Source organism: Trachypithecus francoisi, unplaced genomic scaffold (assembly GCF_009764315.1).
Source record: "Trachypithecus francoisi isolate TF-2019V2 unplaced genomic scaffold, Tfra_2.0 Lachesis_group17, whole genome shotgun sequence".
Lineage (NCBI taxonomy): Eukaryota > Metazoa > Chordata > Mammalia > Primates > Cercopithecidae > Trachypithecus > Trachypithecus francoisi.
Genome location: NW_022681462.1, coordinates 43,385,985 through 43,406,663, shown reverse-complemented (window position 1 = coordinate 43,406,663; position 20,679 = coordinate 43,385,985). Strand labels below are relative to the sequence as shown.

Sequence of the window (20,679 nt, the reverse complement as noted above, 5' to 3'; positions counted from 1 at the left end):
CAACTCCAGTCTCCAGTGCCTGAAAGTTTGTTTTTGTTCTTTTGACAGAGCACTTATTTTTTTGATTTGAAAAGGCAAAAGTGATTCTGCTTTTGTACTTAATTAGGGTAAATCACATTCAAGTATCAGACTGAATTAAGTGATACAACTTTCTCAAATGGATCACTTTAACTTCCTCTTCATTGAACAAGATACATTTTATTAACACTCATAAATTTAAATATTTTGGATACTAGACCCTTATCAGTTAGATGGTCCGTAGAAAGAAAAGAGTAAAACCTAAGTTGTAAAGTGACAGTGATTTTTGGTTCTGTCATTTTATTCACGTAATCGTGGAGGATCCATCTGATTCCGTGGGAAGCTGAGGGCTAGAGGCTGCCACTGTCACACTGCATTCTTTCTCATTTCACCCAAGAAGTCATAGGTCTGCTCTGAAAGGTCAAAAGGTTCATGAATTCCGTCTGGCGACAGCAGAGCTTGGAGGGCACCCTGGTTTTCTTGGTTTTGCTTAAAGAAGTCAGTGATAACTTTCCCTCGTGCAGTCTCAGACTCTTCGTCTGCCCACCTGAATGGGGGTAGGCGTGTGGAGTGGAGAAGTGGGAGCACGCAGTCATGGTAAACCAGGAGAAACGTGGACTTCAGGAACTCTTTGTCTCTCTGGGAAAACACCACCCCCACAAATAACATTGTTATTTTTAAAGTGTTAAAGTCTATGAACTCTATTAACTAAAAGCCACCTAAGAGGTAGGATGGAGGGTGCCATTAGTGCCTGGCAGGTATCGGCTCTGAGCCAGCTGCTCAGGCAGGACATGGCACTTCAGAAGTGGAAGCGAGCAAGAGTTACACAGAGTACAGTGGAGCAGTTCTCCCTGAGAGCCTCTACATGGCTCCACGAGACCAGGGTGTCTCCTAAGCTCCATGGAGGGTGTCTCACACATTCTGTCAAGGTGTTGCAGTCTAATTTTGGTGACACCAGTGTGGTTACAGGTAAATATAACTAAAACAATGCCAAGTCAGCTGTACCTACTTACTGACAGCATATCAGAGATAACTGTCACGTTATCTAAGAGAATTGTAGCAGGTGTTCTGCATAGGATCCAGAGTTGTTGGCTTATTTCCAGCAGTGCCTGGGATGAACGTTGAGGGGTCCTTTGGTGATGAGGATATCAGACCCTTCCCAGATACGAATGGTGCAATAGCTGTACCCATGTGAACCCGCGATGCCCACAGGCCATGGTGGGAATCTCAGAGAGCACAGCAAGCTGAGGGCAGAGCTGTCTACAGGCAGCAGAGTCCACACAAAGATATCATCCATTCCACCACACATGTCCACATGAGGGCAATGTCTACAGGCCCAAGGCTGCTATACTAGAACAGCACTAAGCCTGACAGTTTTGGCAAAGTCACATGTATGTAGATGGTACTGATCAAATGGAGGCTGAAATAAGGATACAATGTATAAACTGGTTCCCAATTTTTAGGGGTTTTAGCTCATTTGCTATTTCATTTTCCTTGTAGATAATGAATACTTTAGATTGGGATTGGTAAAGTATAGACGGTGGGCCAAATGTGGCCTGCCACCTCTTTTCATAAATAAAGTTTTATAGGAAAACAGTCACATTTGGTCATTTACATATTGTCTGTGGCTGCTTTTGTGTTACAACACCAGAGCTGAGTAGTGTGACAGAGACTATAAGACCTGAAAGGCCAAAAAGATTTTCCATCTGGCCCTTCTCATTTGCCAAATCCTCTGGATGAGAGCAGTCAAACCACTACTCACTGATTAAAGCAAGTTCAGATTGGTAATTACCATGATTTTATAGCAATGTAAGCAGGAGCAATGCATTGTTTTCAATATATGGTACAGCTCAGGCCATTTTTTTTTCCTTCTCTCTACCTGATACAGGCTTTGAGAGCTAGAGAAGTTTTTTAAAATAAAAGAAATTTCAGCCAGGCGCGGTGGCTCAAGCCTGTAATCCCAGCACTTTGGGAGGCCGAGACGGGCGGATCACGAGGTCAGGAGATCGAGACCATCCTGGCTAACCCGGTGAAATCCCATCTCTACTAAAAAATACAAAAAACTAGCCTGGCGAGGTGGTGGGCGCCTGTAGTCCCAGCTACACGGGAGGCTGAGGCAGGAGAATGGCAGGAACCCGGGAGGTGGAGCTTGCAGTGAGCTGAGCTCTGGCCACCGTACTCCAGCCTGGGAGACAGAGCGAGACTCCGTCTCAAAAAAAAAAAAAAAAAAAAAGAAATTTCATATACAATTGAGAGACTTTGGCTTAGAAACTTCCCCTTTATTTAAATAAAACTCAGTAATCTGAAATGGCTATCCTGAACAAGTGTTCCTTCTCACATTAGTTAATGATCATGCATAACCCTCTTGGAATGTGTTTTTGCAGCCATAATGAAACAGTTTCCCTGGTTAAGAGGGATTATGACTATGGCTACTTTTGCTAAAAAAGAGACATTATTAGAATGGGCAAGAAAACACCAGGTGCTGCAAATATGAAGTTCAGTGTGGAAAATCATATTACCTTCTCTGATCTTTTTAACATACTTTCTTTTTCAGCCCATGAACTCTAAAGAGCAAACAGAAATATTATATTAGTCCAAGTAGTAATAAGTCCTCACAACACTTCTGCAACTTTACTCTGCAAATAAACTTATGGACAGGGTTAAAAATGCTGTACAGACTCTACACAAGCAAGAAGTGAATCTGTAGTCAGGCATCTATTGCAAACGACCCAGCACCAGAATGACTAGGAAGATGCATCTGTGAAAGATGATGTAGAAACCCGTAATTATAAATCAAAACCAACTTGAGAATAGAATAAGTGAAACACTAACACATTCATGCAAACTATACAAACACAGCACCTGAATAATAAAATAGTATTAAGCTTTCCAAGTAAGACAGTAATGAAAATAGAAAACACTGCCAAATACCAAACTTTTCTAAAATTATCTCTGTCATGATGATGACAATGGTCAGAATGAGACAAACTGAAGTACAATTTTGTAAGTAAATATTCTTTTTTTTTTTTTTTTTTTTTTGAGACGGAGTCTTGCTCTGCCGCCCAGGCTGGAGTGCAGTGGCCGGGTCTCAGCTCACTGCAAGCTCCGCCTCCTGGGTTTACGCCATTCTCCTGCCTCAGCCTCCCAAGCAGCTGGGACTACAGGCGCCCGCCATGTCGCCCGGCTAGTTTTTTTTGTATTTTTTAGTAGAGACGGGGTTTCACCATGTTAGCCAGGATGGTCTCGATCTCCTGACCTCGTGATCCGCCCGTCTCGGCCTCCCAAAGTGCTGGGATTACAGGCTTGAGCCACCGCGCCCGGCCGTAAGTAAATATTTCTAATCTGTCCACAAGGCTTCACAGAAACTTCCTTAAGTAAATAAAAACCCCAGAGTTAAATTAGTCCCACAAAAGTATGAATTTAAGACTTTCACTGTGCCAGTTCCTGGCAAACTGAACGCGTGGGTGGAATATGACCAGTCTCACGACTGCCTGTTCCAGGGTCTGGGTTCTGTGCATGTCGGTAGATATCCTCCTGTTGGCACCTGATATCATAGGTAACCTGAAAGCATCAGACCTTTTTCGGCAGGGAGGCCCTGGGATGAATATAACATATGGCACCATTAAGGAGATTCTCCATAAAATAAATGATGCATTGACAGAGCGTTTCTCAGCAGGAGATAACAGACTATGCCACTCATGAGAACATTTTGGAATGTTCATAGCTATTACCACATGAGGGGACTATGGTCCTCCACCCTATTAACCGCTGTGCCTATGGGTCCTTAAGAGTTTGAAGAGGACCCTTACAGAACCGGAGTGTTTTACTAAACAGGCCAAGTGTCATTCTTATTATTATTAAAATGTCATCCACAAACTGAACTGTGCTAGGTAAGTAAACACTAGGAGGCTCACATGCTGTACATTTTAAATTTTATTAGGTTGGTGCAAAAGTAATTGTGGTTTTTGCTACTACTTTTACGGCAAAAACCACAGTTCTTTTGCACCAACCTAATAATATGGCTTAACGTGAATAGCACTTAGCAAATTTAGACTTAGTGTTTGGTAAAATTTGTCTGTTTTTGTTAGTTACATGTCAATGTCCTACCTTATTTTTCATTAAGCCACCAGCAAACAGTAGGATGTTTCACTTAGAGTAACTCATCTGGGAATAGCAAACATGTTACAGGACACTATTACCTCCCAAGATCCACTTCCTTTCTTCTGGAAAAAGAAGACTATACCTCCTTTGAAGTTAAATGGACTGTATGACTGGTTTTGGCCAACGCAATCTGAGCAGAAGTGGCCCAGGCCCCTTTGGAGCAAAGGCAGTAAAAAAAGCCCAAGAACAACTCTCCATTCTTCCCCTTCTGAAGGGAAACTGGCAACAGAGGTAGCTACTTGTTCCACATGGTGCTGTGAGGCAGTGGAGGCTCCACTAGCCTGTACCCTTGGGTGACTGTGGAGCAGCGTCCTCCACTGATCTATGCTGGATACATACCATAGGTGGGAGATAAAACTGTGCTAACCACCACAGCACAGCCGAGCTTCTCCTAAGTAACACACTATGCCACGGAGAGGAGGCGGCTCATGAGTGTAGAAACCACCACTTTCTTTTTTAAAATTATCATTATACAAATAACTCAATGTGAAAAAATTAAGAAAATGTAGATAAAATAATCCAAGATCCAGAGGTATTCACTGATGCCTCTCTGGAATACATTCTTACAAATCTTTTCACAGGCAGGTATATAAATATGTATATATTTATACTTATTATGGCTCAAATGGGGTCTTTTCGCTAAATAACATGTGCACAACTTAACCCACATGCCTTCAAGCAGCCTGTGTCACATTCCGGGTGCACCCAGAGCTGACCTGCAGGGACAGCACTGACTGGTTCACTGCTGAGCTCCATGGCTGGCCAGGTCACTGCACGTCTCTGAGCTGTCTGCTCATCAGGGAAATGCAGATTTTAGACTAGATTAGGATTCCTAAGGTTCTTCCTAAGAACAAGGTGCAGATTCCTGACTGTTACATACCTAGGGAAATATTCCTGTGGCCAGCACAGTGCCTTATATTAATACATAGTGGGCTCTTGTGAAATCTTTGTTGAATGAATCAGTGTATATATATGTTCTGTATAATGAATAATTATTATGAAACTAATGACTTTATAGAAGAAAGAGAAATTCTGCATTATCTAGCTATAGTGCTAGATGAACCTATCTAAAATTAGAGGAGATCATATGCACCATGAACATTTTCTTAAACATCTCTGTTGAAAATTGTCATTATTACTATTGACAACCCCCAACCCAGCCAAGTTAGCATATGAACTGGTTTCAAAGTCTAATAAGAATCTTTGGAGATGACTGAGCCCCCCTTCCATTTCTGCTGTCAGGCCCATATGGCCTCTTTTTTAGCAGCAGGAGTCACCCTCTAATATGCTCACCTCCCTCCTGCATATGTTCTGCCTCTTTGCACTTGGCAGAGTTTGCCTAAAGAAGAAACATTCCTGGGTTACCCACCACCTACCACTGCCCTCAGCCCCACACCGAGACTCAGGCTTACCTTGCCCATCTACCACTTGCATCTGACATGCCTAGCTGGACTGTCAGCTCTATTCCTTCCTGCCTCAAATATCTGCTCATGCTAACCCTTCCACCTGCAATGTCTTCACCCCCATCTCAGCAGGTCAAAATCCTCTTGGCCCTGGCCTTTATTAGGTTCTCTCATTCAGGACCTCTCTAATGAAACGTAATTTGGATCCTTCTTTGCTGCCTTCTTTAAATCTTCAAGGTCCTGGGTTATACCTCCCCCATGGCACTTGTGATGTTACCTGTTATCTGCCTTGCATGCATACAGCTCTTCTACTTATTGACCCTGATGTATTAGGCTAAACCATATGAAACTGCCACTTAGAGAGGCCAAAAATGGATGAAAATTAGAGATTTCATGTGATTTAACACCCAGCAGTTATTTCAGACAGCAACAGCACACATGGAATTAAATTAAAGTTGATGTGCATGCCCTGATTCTCCCCTGGAAATTCAATTGATTTATCTTACAGACCATTTTGGATTTTTGCTCTTGGGACACAATCAGTCAAGGAAAAAATGGGCATAAGATTACAATCGTGTACATAGCAGGCACTCCATCTGCTACCTGGGTCAGGGAAGGCAGCCCTTGGGAATTCATGCTAAGATGGGAAAGATGAGGACTGAGTTAACTAGACAATGGACAGGGATTGGGAGACATCATCCTAGTAACAAAAAAAGGGCCTAGACCAGATGATAGAACTCATTAACACAGAGTGTGTAACTGCTTCCATAAGCCAGCAGGTTTCCACTGCAATGCATGCGACCCACCCTGAGGGCATCCATCACGTCAGGCTGCTCCAAGAGCATGGGGAAGGTGGCCAGCATGGGATGGCTAATTAAATCTGAAATGCAAAACAACAGAAAGAATTTTATGCAAACTTCACTCAATGGATTTTATTGCAATAGACACAAAAATATGCAGATGAAAACGATTGTGCCAAATGATTTCTTGATAACACATTCTACACACTTTGACTTCCATGAGAGCTCAAAGCTGTCCCTTCAACCATCATTTGCCCCTATACCCATATCCTGGTGAGTTCCTGTATCAAATTAATGGAGCTTTTAGAGGGAGGGCAAGGAGGCTCTGAACAGAGTAAGACTAGAAAATTTTGTTCTGTGTTTTTCTTCAACTTCTCTTTCTTCCTTATGGCTGTGGCATGGTAAAAGGAATCTTCCTTCCCCTTAGAGGTAGCCCTGCTCTTGGGAGACTGAGCAGAAACCAGGAAGCATTGGGGGAAAGGACGCAGAGGGACTGCTGCTCAGGTCTGATTCCAGTCCACCAGGGCTCAGGGAAGGACCCAAACTTGTGTCTGGAGCCGGCAAACAGTAGTAGGTGAAACTGGAAGAATTAAGAATTGAGGATTCTGGCCATATGACCAAACACAGCAGGGGAGAATATTGACATTTCACAGTAGATAATGGCACATGAAAATTCTGTGCAAAGAAGCACACCAGGAAAGACATGTCTTAGTCTGTTTGCACTGCTGTAGTGGAATACCTGAGACTGGGTAACAGAAACAAAGGAAAATTACTTCTCAAAGTTCTGGAGGCTGGGAAATCCAAGATCAAGGTAATGGCATTTAGTGTCCGGTAAGGGGCATCTTACAACATCCTCCAGAGGGGAGGAACACTGTGTCATCATGTGGCTGAAGGCAAAACGGTAAGTGAGACAAATTCCCTTGTCAAGCTCTTCTGTAAGAGTCTCTAATCCCATTTATATGACAACAGCCCTCATGGCCTAATCACCACTCAAAGGCCCCACTTTTCATATGTTACACTGGTAATATACGAATCTTAGATGGGACACATTGAAACCAGAGCAGACACTTTTGAAATGGCAAGGGCAAGGTATTCTATAATCTGGTGTCCTCAGTAGAGAAAAATTCATTCTTTAGATACTATTAGGATATTTTATTCTAATGATTAAATTCAAACGAAGTCAACAATTCTGAGTAAACTTCTTACCTATTGGGAAAACTAACAAGCCTTATCCTCTTTAAGAAGTCATATCATTCATGAAGTTTCTCAAGAGTCATCAAAATGAATTCAAAGGCAATGGTGATTAAAAGGCTTACCTGTCCTCCCCCTTAGAGTTATAATGATTCCTTGGGAACTTTCTGTGCTTCTCTGCCTTTGAGTTCCACTTCTACCTATATATCCAGGTGATAAGTCCCTGGGAGAGGACTTCTACCTATGAATGTTATTTGTCCACAAGTGCTAAGCCTCTCACTCACTCTGCTCCATCCATACTGGCCTGCCTCAATTTCAAGCCCTCCAACACATGCATGTCTTCTTTCCTTGGGTCTTCAGACATGCTGGCCACTCTACCCATAAAGAATCCTTCCCTACACACTTCCCTCATAGGTCTAATTCCTCTCTCACATCTTTTGTTAAATATTACTCACTCAAAGAAGCCTTTCCTTGCCCTACACATTAATCAAGTCTTCCCAGTGCATGCTCTCGTTGCATATTTTCCTTCACAGCACTTACTTGAAAAAGGTAGAATGGATTATTCATGTAATTATGTGTTTGAGGTCTGGGACGCCTATGCCTGTTTCATTCACCACTGGGCCTAGCATAATATCTGGCACATACCAAGTACTTGGTACATATCTGGTTACTGATTTACTTAATTGAAAGAAGAGCCAATAAAATTAAACCGTTTTTCTTTTTGGAGGCAATTATTATAACACACGCATTTCTCTTTGTAGGTTCAATCATGTATGGCAACTCATTGATTTTTAAAATTATTTTTTAACATTTTACTTGGTAAAAATTTCAAACGTACAAAAAAGTTTCAAGAATAAAGACAGTACATAGGACACCCAAATACTCCGTATCTGGATTCACCAATTTAAACTAATCCATTTGATACTTACACTTCATGCACTAAGGACCAGCTATTTTGGTTGAGTTTGGTTTCTCTTCAAAATGATGATGTGCACACCAAACACATGGGAAAAAACAGATTACTCAGAGACATTAAAGGAAAATATGCCTATATTTGACTCGGAATCTCAAAACTCTAGAATTTGAAATGTGAAAATGGATATGTTTGAAAGAACTGAATATGTGTTGAATTCACAAAGCTCAATGCTTTGGATCCGAGGATGTCCCATAAGTAACGTATTAACATCAATGCTGTTCTAAATATTTTATTCCAAAAGTCACAATCAGAAACAGAAGATACAAGATGGTACAGGTTACATTTACTCAGAGTATGAAGTATTACTGCACAAAAGGAAATGGCAAAGCCCACTTACCAGTACTTTGCAAGCTCATCCTGTCTTTCAGGAGCACATCTCCAAGAATTTGTCGATAAAATATCAACAAGTGAACAGAACACATACTTCCAATTAATGTTTCTGGCAGCAGACTATTAAAGAAGAAAAAAATGTATTCATTAGACAATCCCCTACAATCCAACCTATAATGTTTTGATGTATATTACTTTAATAAACAATCCCAATTTTTGCTTCATTACTGGAACACATTTTTAACTATTTAAAGAAAAATTTCTACTACAAGCAGGCCACATTATATTTCAGATAAGTTTTTTTATTTGTTTACACTTTCAAGTCTCAACTCTGTGTTGCCATTTTTGTGCTTCCATGTTAGCATATATATACTGATGTTAAATGTCAAATAAAAAAGGGAAGCCACTAATTATATGTTTTGGAAAGAAGGGGACTAGTCAGTTACAAGCTTAAACAAGGGCATGTGGCTGCCATGCCTGATTTGGTGAATGCAGAAGAAATACAAATTCAGGCTGTTCACAGTACTGGGTGGAACATGGCAGGGTGTGACAGACCTGGAATAAGTCCTGACTTTGTCACTTCTTAGCTATGTGACTTTAAATTAATTAATCTGCTTGTGCTTTGGTTTCCTCATTTATTGGATACCAATAGTAATACTTGCATTTCAGAAGGTTACTAAAGGGATTAAAATGAAGTAAGTGTGGGCTGGGCATGGTGGCTCACACCTGTAATCCTAACACTTTGGGAGGCCGAGACGGGTGAATCACTTGAGGTCAGGAGTTTGAGACCAGCCTGGCCAACATGGTGAAACCACATCTCTGCTGAAAATACAAAAATTAGCCAGGTGTGGTGGTGGGCACCTGTAATCCCAGCTACTCAGAGACTAAGGCAGAAGAATCCCCTGAACCTGGGAGGTGGAAGTTGCTGTGAGTCGAGATTGTGCCACTGCACTCCAGCCTGGGTGACACAGCAAGACTCTGTCTCAAAACAAAACAACAACAACAACAACAAATGAAGTAAGTATAGAGTGCTTAATGTAGTGTCTGGTATATAGCAAGGGCTAAAAAACAGAAAATAATTCAATATTGAAGTTAAATTGGTATCAGTTTAAAATAGATTGCTATAACCTTAGGATGTTATATGTAATATCAAGTTAAGTTGGTATTAGTTTAAAATAGATTGTTATAACTTTAGGATGTTATATGTAATACCATGGTAACCACAAAGAAAATAACTATAGAATATTTTCCAATGGAAAGTAAAAGGGAATCAAAATTTGTCACTATGAAAAATCAAACACAAAGGAAATCAGTGAGGGAGGAAATTAAGAACAAAAAAAGCTATAAGATAAGAAGGAAATGAGTAATAAAATGGCAAAAGTAAGTCCTTCTCTACTAGTAATCACTTTAAATGTAAATAAATTAGACTCCTCAATCAAAAGATATAGATTGGCAGGATGCACTAAAAAAGCAAGATTTAATTATATGCTGTCTATAAGAGACTCACTTTAGACTTAGGACACTCATGGGTAGAAAGTGAAAGAACAGAAAAAAAATATTTCATGTAAATAGCAACCAAAAGAGAACATGTTTAGCCATACTACTATGAGACAAAATAGACTCCAAGCCCCCAAAAAAGTTACAAGAGACAAAGAAAGATATTGTACAATCATAAAACAGTCAATTCACAATATACAACAATTATAAACATATATGCTGCAAACATCAGTGCTCCTAAATATATGAAGCAAACACTGACAGAATTGAAGGGAGCAATACACAGATCTATAATAATAGAGAAAATTTCAATATCCTACTTTTGATAAGGTATAGAACAATGAAACAGAAAATCAATTACACTGTAGACTAATTGGATCTAGCCGACATTTACAAAACCCTCTACCCAGAAACAGCAGAATACATATTTTTCTCAAGTGCACATGAGATAATTCTCCAGGAAAGACCATATGTTGAGTCACAAAGTAAGTCTTAATAAATTTAAAAAGATTGAAATCATACAAAGTATCTTTTTTCAATCATAATGAAATGAAACTAGAAATCAAAAGCAGAAGGAAAACTGGAAAACACATAAATACGTGGAAATTAAACACACTCAAACAACCAATGGTTCAAAGAAGAAATCTCAAGAGAAACTAGAAAATTTCTTGAGAAATGAAATGAAAACTCAACATATCAAAACATAAGATACAGTGAAAACAGTCCTAAGAGGGAAAGTTATAGATATAAATACTTACATTAAAAAAGAAGGAAGAGCTCAAGTCACCAACCTAACTTTATGCCCTAAGGAACCAGAAGAATAAAACTAGCAGAAGGAAAGAAATAATAAAGATTAGGTCAGAGACAGACAAAGAATAGAAAAACAATAGAGAAAATCAACGAACGCAAGAGTCTGTTCTTAGAAACGATGAACAAAATTGAGAAATCTTTACTGAGAATGACTAAGGAAGAAAGACAACTAAAATCAGAAATGAAAGAGGAGATATTACTATTGATTTTATAGGAATAAAAAATGTGTAAGAGAGTACTATAAACAGTTGCATGCCAACAAGCTGGATAACCTAAATGAAACAGGCAAATTTCTAGAAACACACAACCTAATAAGGCTGAATCACAAAGAAAGAGAAAATCTCAATAATAAGTAAGGAGATTGAATCAGTAATAAAAAAAACCTCCTGATAAAGAAAAGCCCAGCATCACATGGCTTCACCGGAAAATTCTACCAAACCTTTAAAGAAGAATTAACACCAATTTTCCTCAAAATTTTCCAAACAACTGAAGAGGAATAAACACTATCAAACTCATTATGAGGTCAGAATTACACTGGTAAAAAAGCCAATAATACTACAAGAAAAAACAAAACAAGAAACTACAGGCCAATATTCCCAAATATTGATGCAAAATCCTCAACAAAATAGTAGTGAAGTGAATTCAACAGCACATTAAAAAGCTTGTACACCATGACTAAGTCAAATTTATTAATGAAATGCAAGGATGGCTCAACATTCAAAAATCAATCAACATAATATACTACATTAACAGAATTAAGTGGAAAAACCCACATTATTTTCTCAATTGATGCTGAAAAAGCATAAAATTCGACACCCTTCCATGATAAAAACACTCAACAAACTAGGAATAGAAAGAAACTACTGCAACATAATAAAGGCCATATATGAAAAGCCAACAGCTAACATCATACTCAATGGTGAAACACTGAAAACTTTTCCTCTAAGATAAGGAACAAGACAAGGATCCTGCTCCTGCCCCTTTTACTCAACATAGTAATGGAAATATTTTTCTAAAAAAAGAAAAGTATCTTTGTTTGCAGACAAAATGATGTGGAAATATGTAGAATATATCTAGAAAACCCTAAATATTCCATGAAATATACCTTCAGAATAATGACTAGCAAAGTTGCAGAATACAAAATCAACATGTAAAAATCGTTGTACTTCTCTACACTAACAATGAACAATTTGAAAAGGAAACTAAGGAAACAATTTACAATAGCATCAAAAAAATCGTCAGAAATTTAAAAATATAAAAAATTTCAATATTCAGATTTCAAAATAATCTGGAAACATGAAAAGTGAGTTCTTTAAGACCCTTACACATGACATATAGTAAATACTGGGAATATATCATGCACAAGATTTAACCTTTGAAAGGACTCAAGAAAATATCTTAGATCATTCTAATATGTATTTCTAATACTATTTTTAGAAATATATAAACTCTGTCATTAAGCACGAAGTAGGACCATATAGAAAATCTCAGAAATCTTACAAATGATACGTTGTCTTCTATCAAAAAGGAAGATGTCTTTGGGCTGAGAAAAACCACCGAAGATTTAAAAAGAGATCTTTTTGTAAACTAATCCTTTATCTTAATTCCTAAGATTATATTTTTAGAAGGGAAAATCATCACAGAGGTAATATTCAGTCTTCCAGCCTGCTGGAAGAGAACAGAATGAATGTGACCACTGTTCTGAGGTAAGAGCAATGGATTCCACGAGTAATTAAGTTTCCTGGAATTAAAGAGGTATCCTTGACCACTCTTTAAATCCTGAATTTCTAGAAACATCTAAAAATATAATACAGGTTCTCTTAGCACAGTTATATTGATATACAGCATTTGATACATAAAGTCAGAAACTGTCTTCTTCCATCCCGGCTACGTTCTGATCCTGTATACATTTGACCTACATTTTAAAGACTGGAAGCAGGGGACCATTTCAGCTGCCTCAGTGTCACCACATGCTTTCTCAGGGATCAGGCTGTGATTCTGGGTTGTTCTAGGACCATGGACATGTTCATGAGCAGGGAACAGAACAACCTTAGTTCATGAACAACATGTTCATGCTCTGCCCGTTGGTCCACGGTCCCACCGCACAGTGATTCAGCTGCATGCCCAGCTCAGGGCTCACGATGAAGAACAGCCATGGTTTTGCCAGGGAAAGGGGTGGGAACTTCCTTCCTTCTGCTTGGCCCTCTCCTTTTCTCGTAGACCTGCCTGCTTTGCCTGGCAGGCATTGGTCCACCCAGTGTGGGCACTCCTTTCCTTCTGGCACCTTCTCACAACACGAAGCAACGCTGCTTGCCCTTTATTAGATTTTCTTTAGAAAAAGCATCTGATTTTCCCAAATTTAAGATGACTAGAAAGTTCTGGGCTGCTAAAGGTTAGCTGAATTAAGTAAGTAAAAATATCCTTCCCCCTGAATTCACATGTAGACCAGCAAATTCTGGTGGCAAATTTCAATGAACACAATGAATGGGCCTCAAGCATTCAAGCAACTAACATTATTACCTTATTTATTTTTAGCAACAATATAAGGAAAGCAAAAGAGAAAAAAAGATGGAATTCGTCAAAAAAAAAGGATAATGAATTTATAGCAAATTTACACACACACACACACACACACACGCAACCTACTTCTACAGATCAGGGTTTCTTGATATTCAGAACTCATGCACTGGAAATCTGAAGTCAAATTCAGGGCTTTCCCTCCTCAGGGGTTTATACACATGCCTTTGTTCAAATCACATCAGTTCAGCCCTTTCAAAAAACAGCTCCAAAAGACAAATCTTGGTGAAACTGAAGCATCTATTTGCTCTCTTTTTCTTTTTTTTTTTTTTTTTTTTTTTTTGAGATGGAGTCTCGCTCTGTCGCCCAGGCTGGAGTGCAGTGGCCGGATCTCAGCTCACTGCAAGCTCCGCCTCCCGGGTTTATGCCATTCTCTCGCCTCAGCCTCCCGAGTAGCTGGGACTACAGGCGCCCGCCACATCGCCCGGCTAATTTTTTGTATTTTTTTAGTAGAGACGGGGTTTCACCATGTTAGCCAGGATGGTCTCGATCTCCTGACCTCGTGATCCACCCGTCTCGGCCTCCCAAAGTGCTGGGATTACAGGCTTGAGCCACCGCGCCCGGCCTGCTCTCTTTTTCTTATGTTGACGAGGTCACCATGATCACAACTGACTCCACAAAACAAGGCTGCCAAGACCCGTGAGCAGGACTCTGGTGCCATTGGTCTACACTGAATAATTCACATTTTCACAGGATTCCTGATATCCAAAAGATACACATGGGTAGGACTGCTGGCTGAGTCAAAGAGGGCAGCGTAAAGACAAACAGCAAGGGCACTGGGTAAAAATGGGCACTAATGCAAACTCTAACTAGGTTTTCTGCCCTTGGCCTTGCCACCATTGTCTTATGTCCTTTGACATCATGGAAAGAGCCCTTGCCCTTTCTCCTTTGAGCAGCAAAGTTTGCATAAACAAAGGTGAAGTTTGTAAAGAAGGAAGGGTGAAGATGGAGGTAGGGTGTGCCTTTGAAGGAGAGGAGGAGAAGGACTATTGGTGTCATTACCTGTCTTGTTCTCCCATCCACTGAAGGTTTCGGGTCAGGGGAAGAGAGGATGCTGAAATGGATCAGTCCTGCCTCAGTCTCCACCTCCAGGGTGCTCAGGCTCAGTGATGTCCACAAGGGCACAGGCTGGTGCCTAGCCTCTTACCTTGAACCCACAGCACAGCCCCACCCCGCCCCCCGACTATGAAACCAAGTCGGGTTTCACTGTCCTCTGGTTTCACTGTCCCTGAGCTGGTTTCTGTGCAAGCCACCCTGGAGTTGCACCAGCAGTGTGTCCCAACTCACATTTGAAATTCCCAGGAGTATATATTTTGGGGTCATGCAAAGTGGAGAGGCAATTTCAAGCCAGCACTCAAGTCTCTCTGTGGAAGAGCACACACCAAGATGAGGCAGAGGGAGGCCAGAGACAGGTGGAGGCTGTGCAGAGGTCCTGAAGAGTATACTTTTACACTAGCAGGGAGAGCTCTGCTTTGAAATTATTTCACAAACATTTTTCGGGTGCCTATTCTGTGCTGTAATGAAACAGATGACGCAGTCCTGAGGTATGGAGGACAAGGACACAGGGCCTTTAGGAACCCAGCACACAGAAGAGCATTCACTGCTTAAGAAGAAGGGGCTGCCTTGCTAACTTCTGCACCACACAGTTCAACTTGATCTTGAGGTCATACAAAGTATCTGAAAACCAGTATTTGAGGCCAAAGAAACACTATTAAGAGCTGTACCTGAAAGACATGCATGGGAGTGCTTCCGGACTCTTGGAAGCTTATTAACAAGATGAGTAGTGGGGAGGCCAAAGATGCAGGAAGAATGGGGCCAAACAAGATTTGGCTTTTCTTTCACAAAGACTACTACTGTGCTGCTTTCTTTCTAATCTTGAAAAATCACAATTTTCCAAGGAAAGACTGGCCAAAAAAGAGGATTTACAGGCTCTATGAACATCCAAGGGGGAAAAAAGCTAAGAGAGTAAATACTACCCACAAGCACATTATTAATGGCTATTGAAAGATTGAACTGTTAACACTATAATTATAAAATAAATTTCAGTAGTAGTGGTAAGAACAAGGGATATTTAAGCTAAGACTATGATCTGGAATGAGAAAAACCATTCAGAGGAGCATGCCAAGTCGTCACTGACTTCCCTACTTCTTAATAATCTGTGAGCAAAGGGCAGGTCATGGTGGGACAGTTCAACTGCAACAGTCTCTGTCCCATGCCATGCTCTTCCTTCCCCCTCTTGTCCTCGTGCCTCCTCTGTGGAGCTCCTTTCCTCTGCATCTTCCCAGTCCTTCAAAGGTGATTTCAAATGTCCTGATTTTACCAGCTACACATCTTCATTTGAACAAATTTTATGATATAGCACCATCTACCTGGCTTTATATTTACATGTATCTATATATATAAGACAATTATAGTAGTAAATAATTATAGCTAACACTATTGTGTTAGTTACTATGTGCCACACACTGTAAATACTGGCTAAGTGTTTTATATGTTTTCTTTCCATTAAACCTCATTACAGCTTTATGGGGTTGGTATTATTATGTCCATTTTAAAGATATAGACATTAAGACCCTGACAGAGATGTTAAATGATTAGTCTAGGAGGGTACTGAGTGAGAAACTGATAGATCTGAGATTTTATTAGTTTACAAACTCCCCGAGGAAAAATGTAAATTTAAAACACCATGAGAAACCACTACTCTCATTTATTAGAATGGCCAAAACAGAAAAACTGATCATATCAAGTGCTGTCAAGAACATGGAGTAACTGGAACTCTCATACATTGCTAATGAGAGTGCAAAGTGGTACAGCCATTTTGAAAACAGTTTGGTAGCTTCTTATAAAGTTAAACTTCATACGTCCCAGTAATCTCACTCCTAGGCATTTATACGCATGACAGATGAAGACATATATCCACATGCAGAAAATCTGTATACAGATGTTTAAAACAGCTTTATTTATAATTGCCCAAACCTAGAAACAACCCAAATGCCCACCAACTTGTGAATGAATAAACACGTTGTAGTATATCAAAGGGAATTCAGATGCTCCTCAACTTATGGTGGGTTATGTCCCTAGAAACCCATCATAAATTGAAAATATCGTAAGTTGAAAATGATATCGTAAGTTGAAAATGCAATTAATACACCTAGCCTTTTCTTTTTTTTTTTTTTTTTGAGTCAGGGTCTCACTCTGTCATCCAGGCTGGGGTGCAGTGGCACCATCACAGCTCACTGCAGCCTCAACCTCTTGGGCTCGAGCAATCCTCCTACCTAAACCTCCCAAGTAGCTGGGACTACAGGTGTGCATCACCATACCCAGCTAATTTTTTTTTTTTTTTTTTTTGGTACAGATGGGGTCTTGCCATGTTGCCCAGGCTGGTCTTGAATTCCTGGCCTCAAGCGATTCTACCATCTCGGCCTCCCAAAATGCTGCAATTATAGGTGTGAGCCACCATGCCCAGCCTACAACTAGCCTATTGAACATCAGAGCTTAGATAGGCCTACCTTAAACATGCTCATAACACATTAACCTACAGTTGGGCAAAATCATCTAATACAAAGCCTATTTTGTAATAAAGTATAAATATCTCATGTAATTCATTGAATCTGTACTGAAATATAGTGTCTACTGAATGGGTTTTGCTTTTGCACCATGGTAAAGTTGAAAAATCTTGAGTAAGTCAGGGACAGTCTGTACTATTTAGAACAAAAAGGAACAAACTACTGGCACATGCAATGGCATGGGTAAGTCTCAAATGCACTAGGCTAAGTGAAAGAAGCCAGACTCAAAAGGCTCCCGAGTGTTATGATTCCATTTGCATGACATTCTGGACAAAGCAAAACTGTTGGGAAAGAAAATAGGTGTGACTGCCTGAGGCTGGGGCTACAGAGCTGACTACAAAGGTGCATGAGATAACTTTTTAGAGTGAGGGAAAGTTCTCTATCTTGACTGCAGTGGTAATCACAGGACAGTATACATTTGTCAAAACACAAAGAACTATAAACTAAACAGAGTAAATTTTGCTGCATGTAAATTATATCTCAATAAACTTGACATTAAAAAAAGTTCCCTGAGAGGTAGAATCCCTGAAGGTAGACTAAATTGGTAAGCCCCATTTAGTCAAGTCTTCTATTTACTAGTTAGCTGAAATGACAGATTTGGTTAGAAGAGCTAACTAGTAAATAGAAGAGTAAGCTAATTTCAGCTTTGTTACCCATTTCCCTTCTGACCTTTGGAGAACTGAAGAGGACAAAACTATTATAACAACAGATGACTAAATAGGAGGAGAAGCCAAAAGCAGAGATGGTCTCCAAGTGCTGAATGATCCCAAATTCACTGCACAGGTAAAAGCAGGTACTAACCTTAGTACATTTCTGGATCTTCTGTTCAAGGATCTCAGTTTCAGTAGAAGTTGAGGCTGCCTTCTCATTGCCATCATCTGGTAGAAAACACTGCCATGTGCTTTTAAGAAAAATCAAAAATAACTCATGAAACTTTAAGTACTTGAGACAGTGAGTATAATAAAGTAAGTATTTCATGAAAATATACCACCCAGTAGTGCTGAATCGAATGAAAGGCAAGAGCCACCCATCTACCCTAAATGAGCTGCGAGGCCTCCCTCCGGGCACAGGATTGCTAAACCAGATGAGTTACAGCATTACTGCTGCCAGGTTACAAAGGAAAACAGCCTATCTGACTCCAGGTAGAACCAACTGCATCCCAGACCCCAAACTCCTTTCTGTTCCAAGAAGGCAGGAATAGCATTGTGAGGGCAGCGGAGGTGGCGTGTCCTGAATCACCAAACAAGTAGAGGGGTGACTGAGGCGTGGAAATGGAATTCCAAATCTGCCAGGCTCTGAGCCCCATGAGGCAATGACCCTATCGTTCTTGCTCTTCATTCTCCCATTATCTAGCACAGTGCCTGGTTAATGAACATAGTAAAAGATGCTCAATATTTCTAGAGGGCAATTTGGCATGCCTATTAGTGTTTCAAATGTCTGCATCCTTTGACCTAGCGATAGCCAATCTCTGTATTAGTCACAAGTATCAGTTCAGTGGTCAGTGAAAACGAACTAATGCATTAGTTCTCATTCTTCATGATTTCATTCTTCATGATTTCTTAGAGTCTCATACGTGTTACCAAGAAAATAAGTACTTAAAAATGATTAAAATTTTTATACGAAATGACATATTTTTAAAAGAGTGAATCTAAGTAAAAAATGCTATGCTTATTAGAACGTAGCTACCTCTCGGATGCTTCTATTTGTTTACTCTTTAAGGAAAGGAAGACAACACATGAGAGCCATACCTCTTCTGGATACTGAAGGGTCCACGTCAACACCTTTTTCATAAGGAGTACCACCATTCAAGAAAAGCACATAAGTTCTATAAAAGAATAATATACAATGACAGATAGAAGCTGTGGACATTTAGAAAACACTGGAGTCTGTAGTTAAATATTTTTTAGCACTAATATACTCACAGACATTTCATTTATGCCTCATTGGTAAATGAAAAGAATAACTGTTGATCCCTCCATGAGGTACTATCTGGGTTAATAAACAGTCTTTCTTCCTCATTATAAGCTGCAGAAAATTATCTTTCCTAACTATGCACTGTAGAAAATACATTTTTCCTTGAAAATGAGAAAAATTAATTCAAGTCATTAAAGTGTTCAGACCTTAATGACTTATGTTAATGACAAGTGATCGTTTTTTAATGTATTTTTCAAATGTGTTGAATCATTATTTGAAATGAGGCCATTATGAACTTATATTACTTTTAAAATATAAAAGCACTATGTATGTTGTTATAAAAAGTTTGAATGGCAGAGAAATGATAAGTGAAAAGTGAAAAAATCCCTCCCCATGCCTTCTTCTCTAGTTTGGTTAATCTCCTGCCCTATCTTTTTCTATGAAAATGCAAACAAATGTATAAACACGGTGAATTTCAAAACTAACACATGCTTCAAAACATACTACATGCTTTTCTTTTGAAGTCACATACTAAGTGTAGAAAGAAGGTAAAAGAGCCCTTTAATTGTACTGCACCATCTTCTCAATTCTGCTCCTCAGAGGTAACTTCTGGGAACAGTTTTGCTTTGTTTTGTTTTTGCTTTTTTTGAGGCAGAATCTCGCTCTGTCACCCACGCTAGAGTGCAGTGGCATGAAAACTGCTCACTGCAGTCTCAACCTCTTGGACTCAAGTAATCCTCCTACCTCAGCCTCCTGAGGGATTAGGAGCTGGGATTACAGGCGTGTGCCACCATGCTTGGCTAATTTTTTTATTTTTGTAGAGACAGGGTCTCACCATGTTGTCCAGGCTGGTCTCTAACTCCTAGGCTCAGGTGATCCTCCCGCCAAGACCTCCCAAAGTGCTGAGATTGTAATCATTGTGAGTTACCTCACCTGGCCCACAAATAGTTTTTAATGAACAAAAGTGGAGTTGCAGTATTCAAAATATTCTGCAACTTTTTCCACATACTAATACACTGAAAATGTGTCTATATTAATACACAGAGCTCTACCTCATTTAAAAAAATAGCTGTGACTTCACTTTCAGAAAGATGGAATAGATAAACAATTCCTTATTTCTTCCACTAAGCACAACTAAAAACCCTGAGCATATTAAAAGACAAAAACAAAAAAGCAAATAACAATCACGAGAAACCTGGCACCCCGGGTAATGCACCCTCTAGGATGATGTCAAAGGACTTGTAGAGTCAAGACTACTACCTCTTCCCAATGGCAATGAGGCCACATAAGGAGCATTATCTAAATTAATCCTCACAACAAGCCTTTGGAGTAGGAATTATTACAGTCTTCCAGATTAAAGATGGGTGAAATTCAGACTTGGAGATGTTAAGAAATCCACCTACAGTTACATGGGTAGAGCTGGGACTGGAGCCCAA

The 20,679-nt window shown here is 39.8% G+C and overlaps 1 protein-coding gene across 3 annotated transcripts in view; it reads right to left on the bottom strand.

Annotated features, from left to right (window-relative positions):
- Positions 1–287: 287 nt before the first annotated feature.
- NPHP1 (nephrocystin 1) overlaps positions 288–20,679 on the bottom strand; it is a 70,246-nt gene continuing 49,854 nt past the window's right edge. For all 3 annotated transcript variants that reach the window (XM_033175485.1, XM_033175484.1, XM_033175486.1), the window contains 6 exons: positions 19,078–19,154; positions 18,131–18,230; positions 8,887–8,999; positions 6,389–6,462; positions 2,538–2,582; positions 288–657 (listed from right to left, as the gene is read on the bottom strand). In XM_033175485.1, coding sequence (XP_033031376.1) covers positions 385–657; positions 2,538–2,582; positions 6,389–6,462; positions 8,887–8,999; positions 18,131–18,230; positions 19,078–19,154 — 682 coding nt within the window. In that variant the 3' untranslated portion in view covers positions 288–384. The remainder of the gene's footprint in view (positions 658–2,537; positions 2,583–6,388; positions 6,463–8,886; positions 9,000–18,130; positions 18,231–19,077; positions 19,155–20,679) is intronic.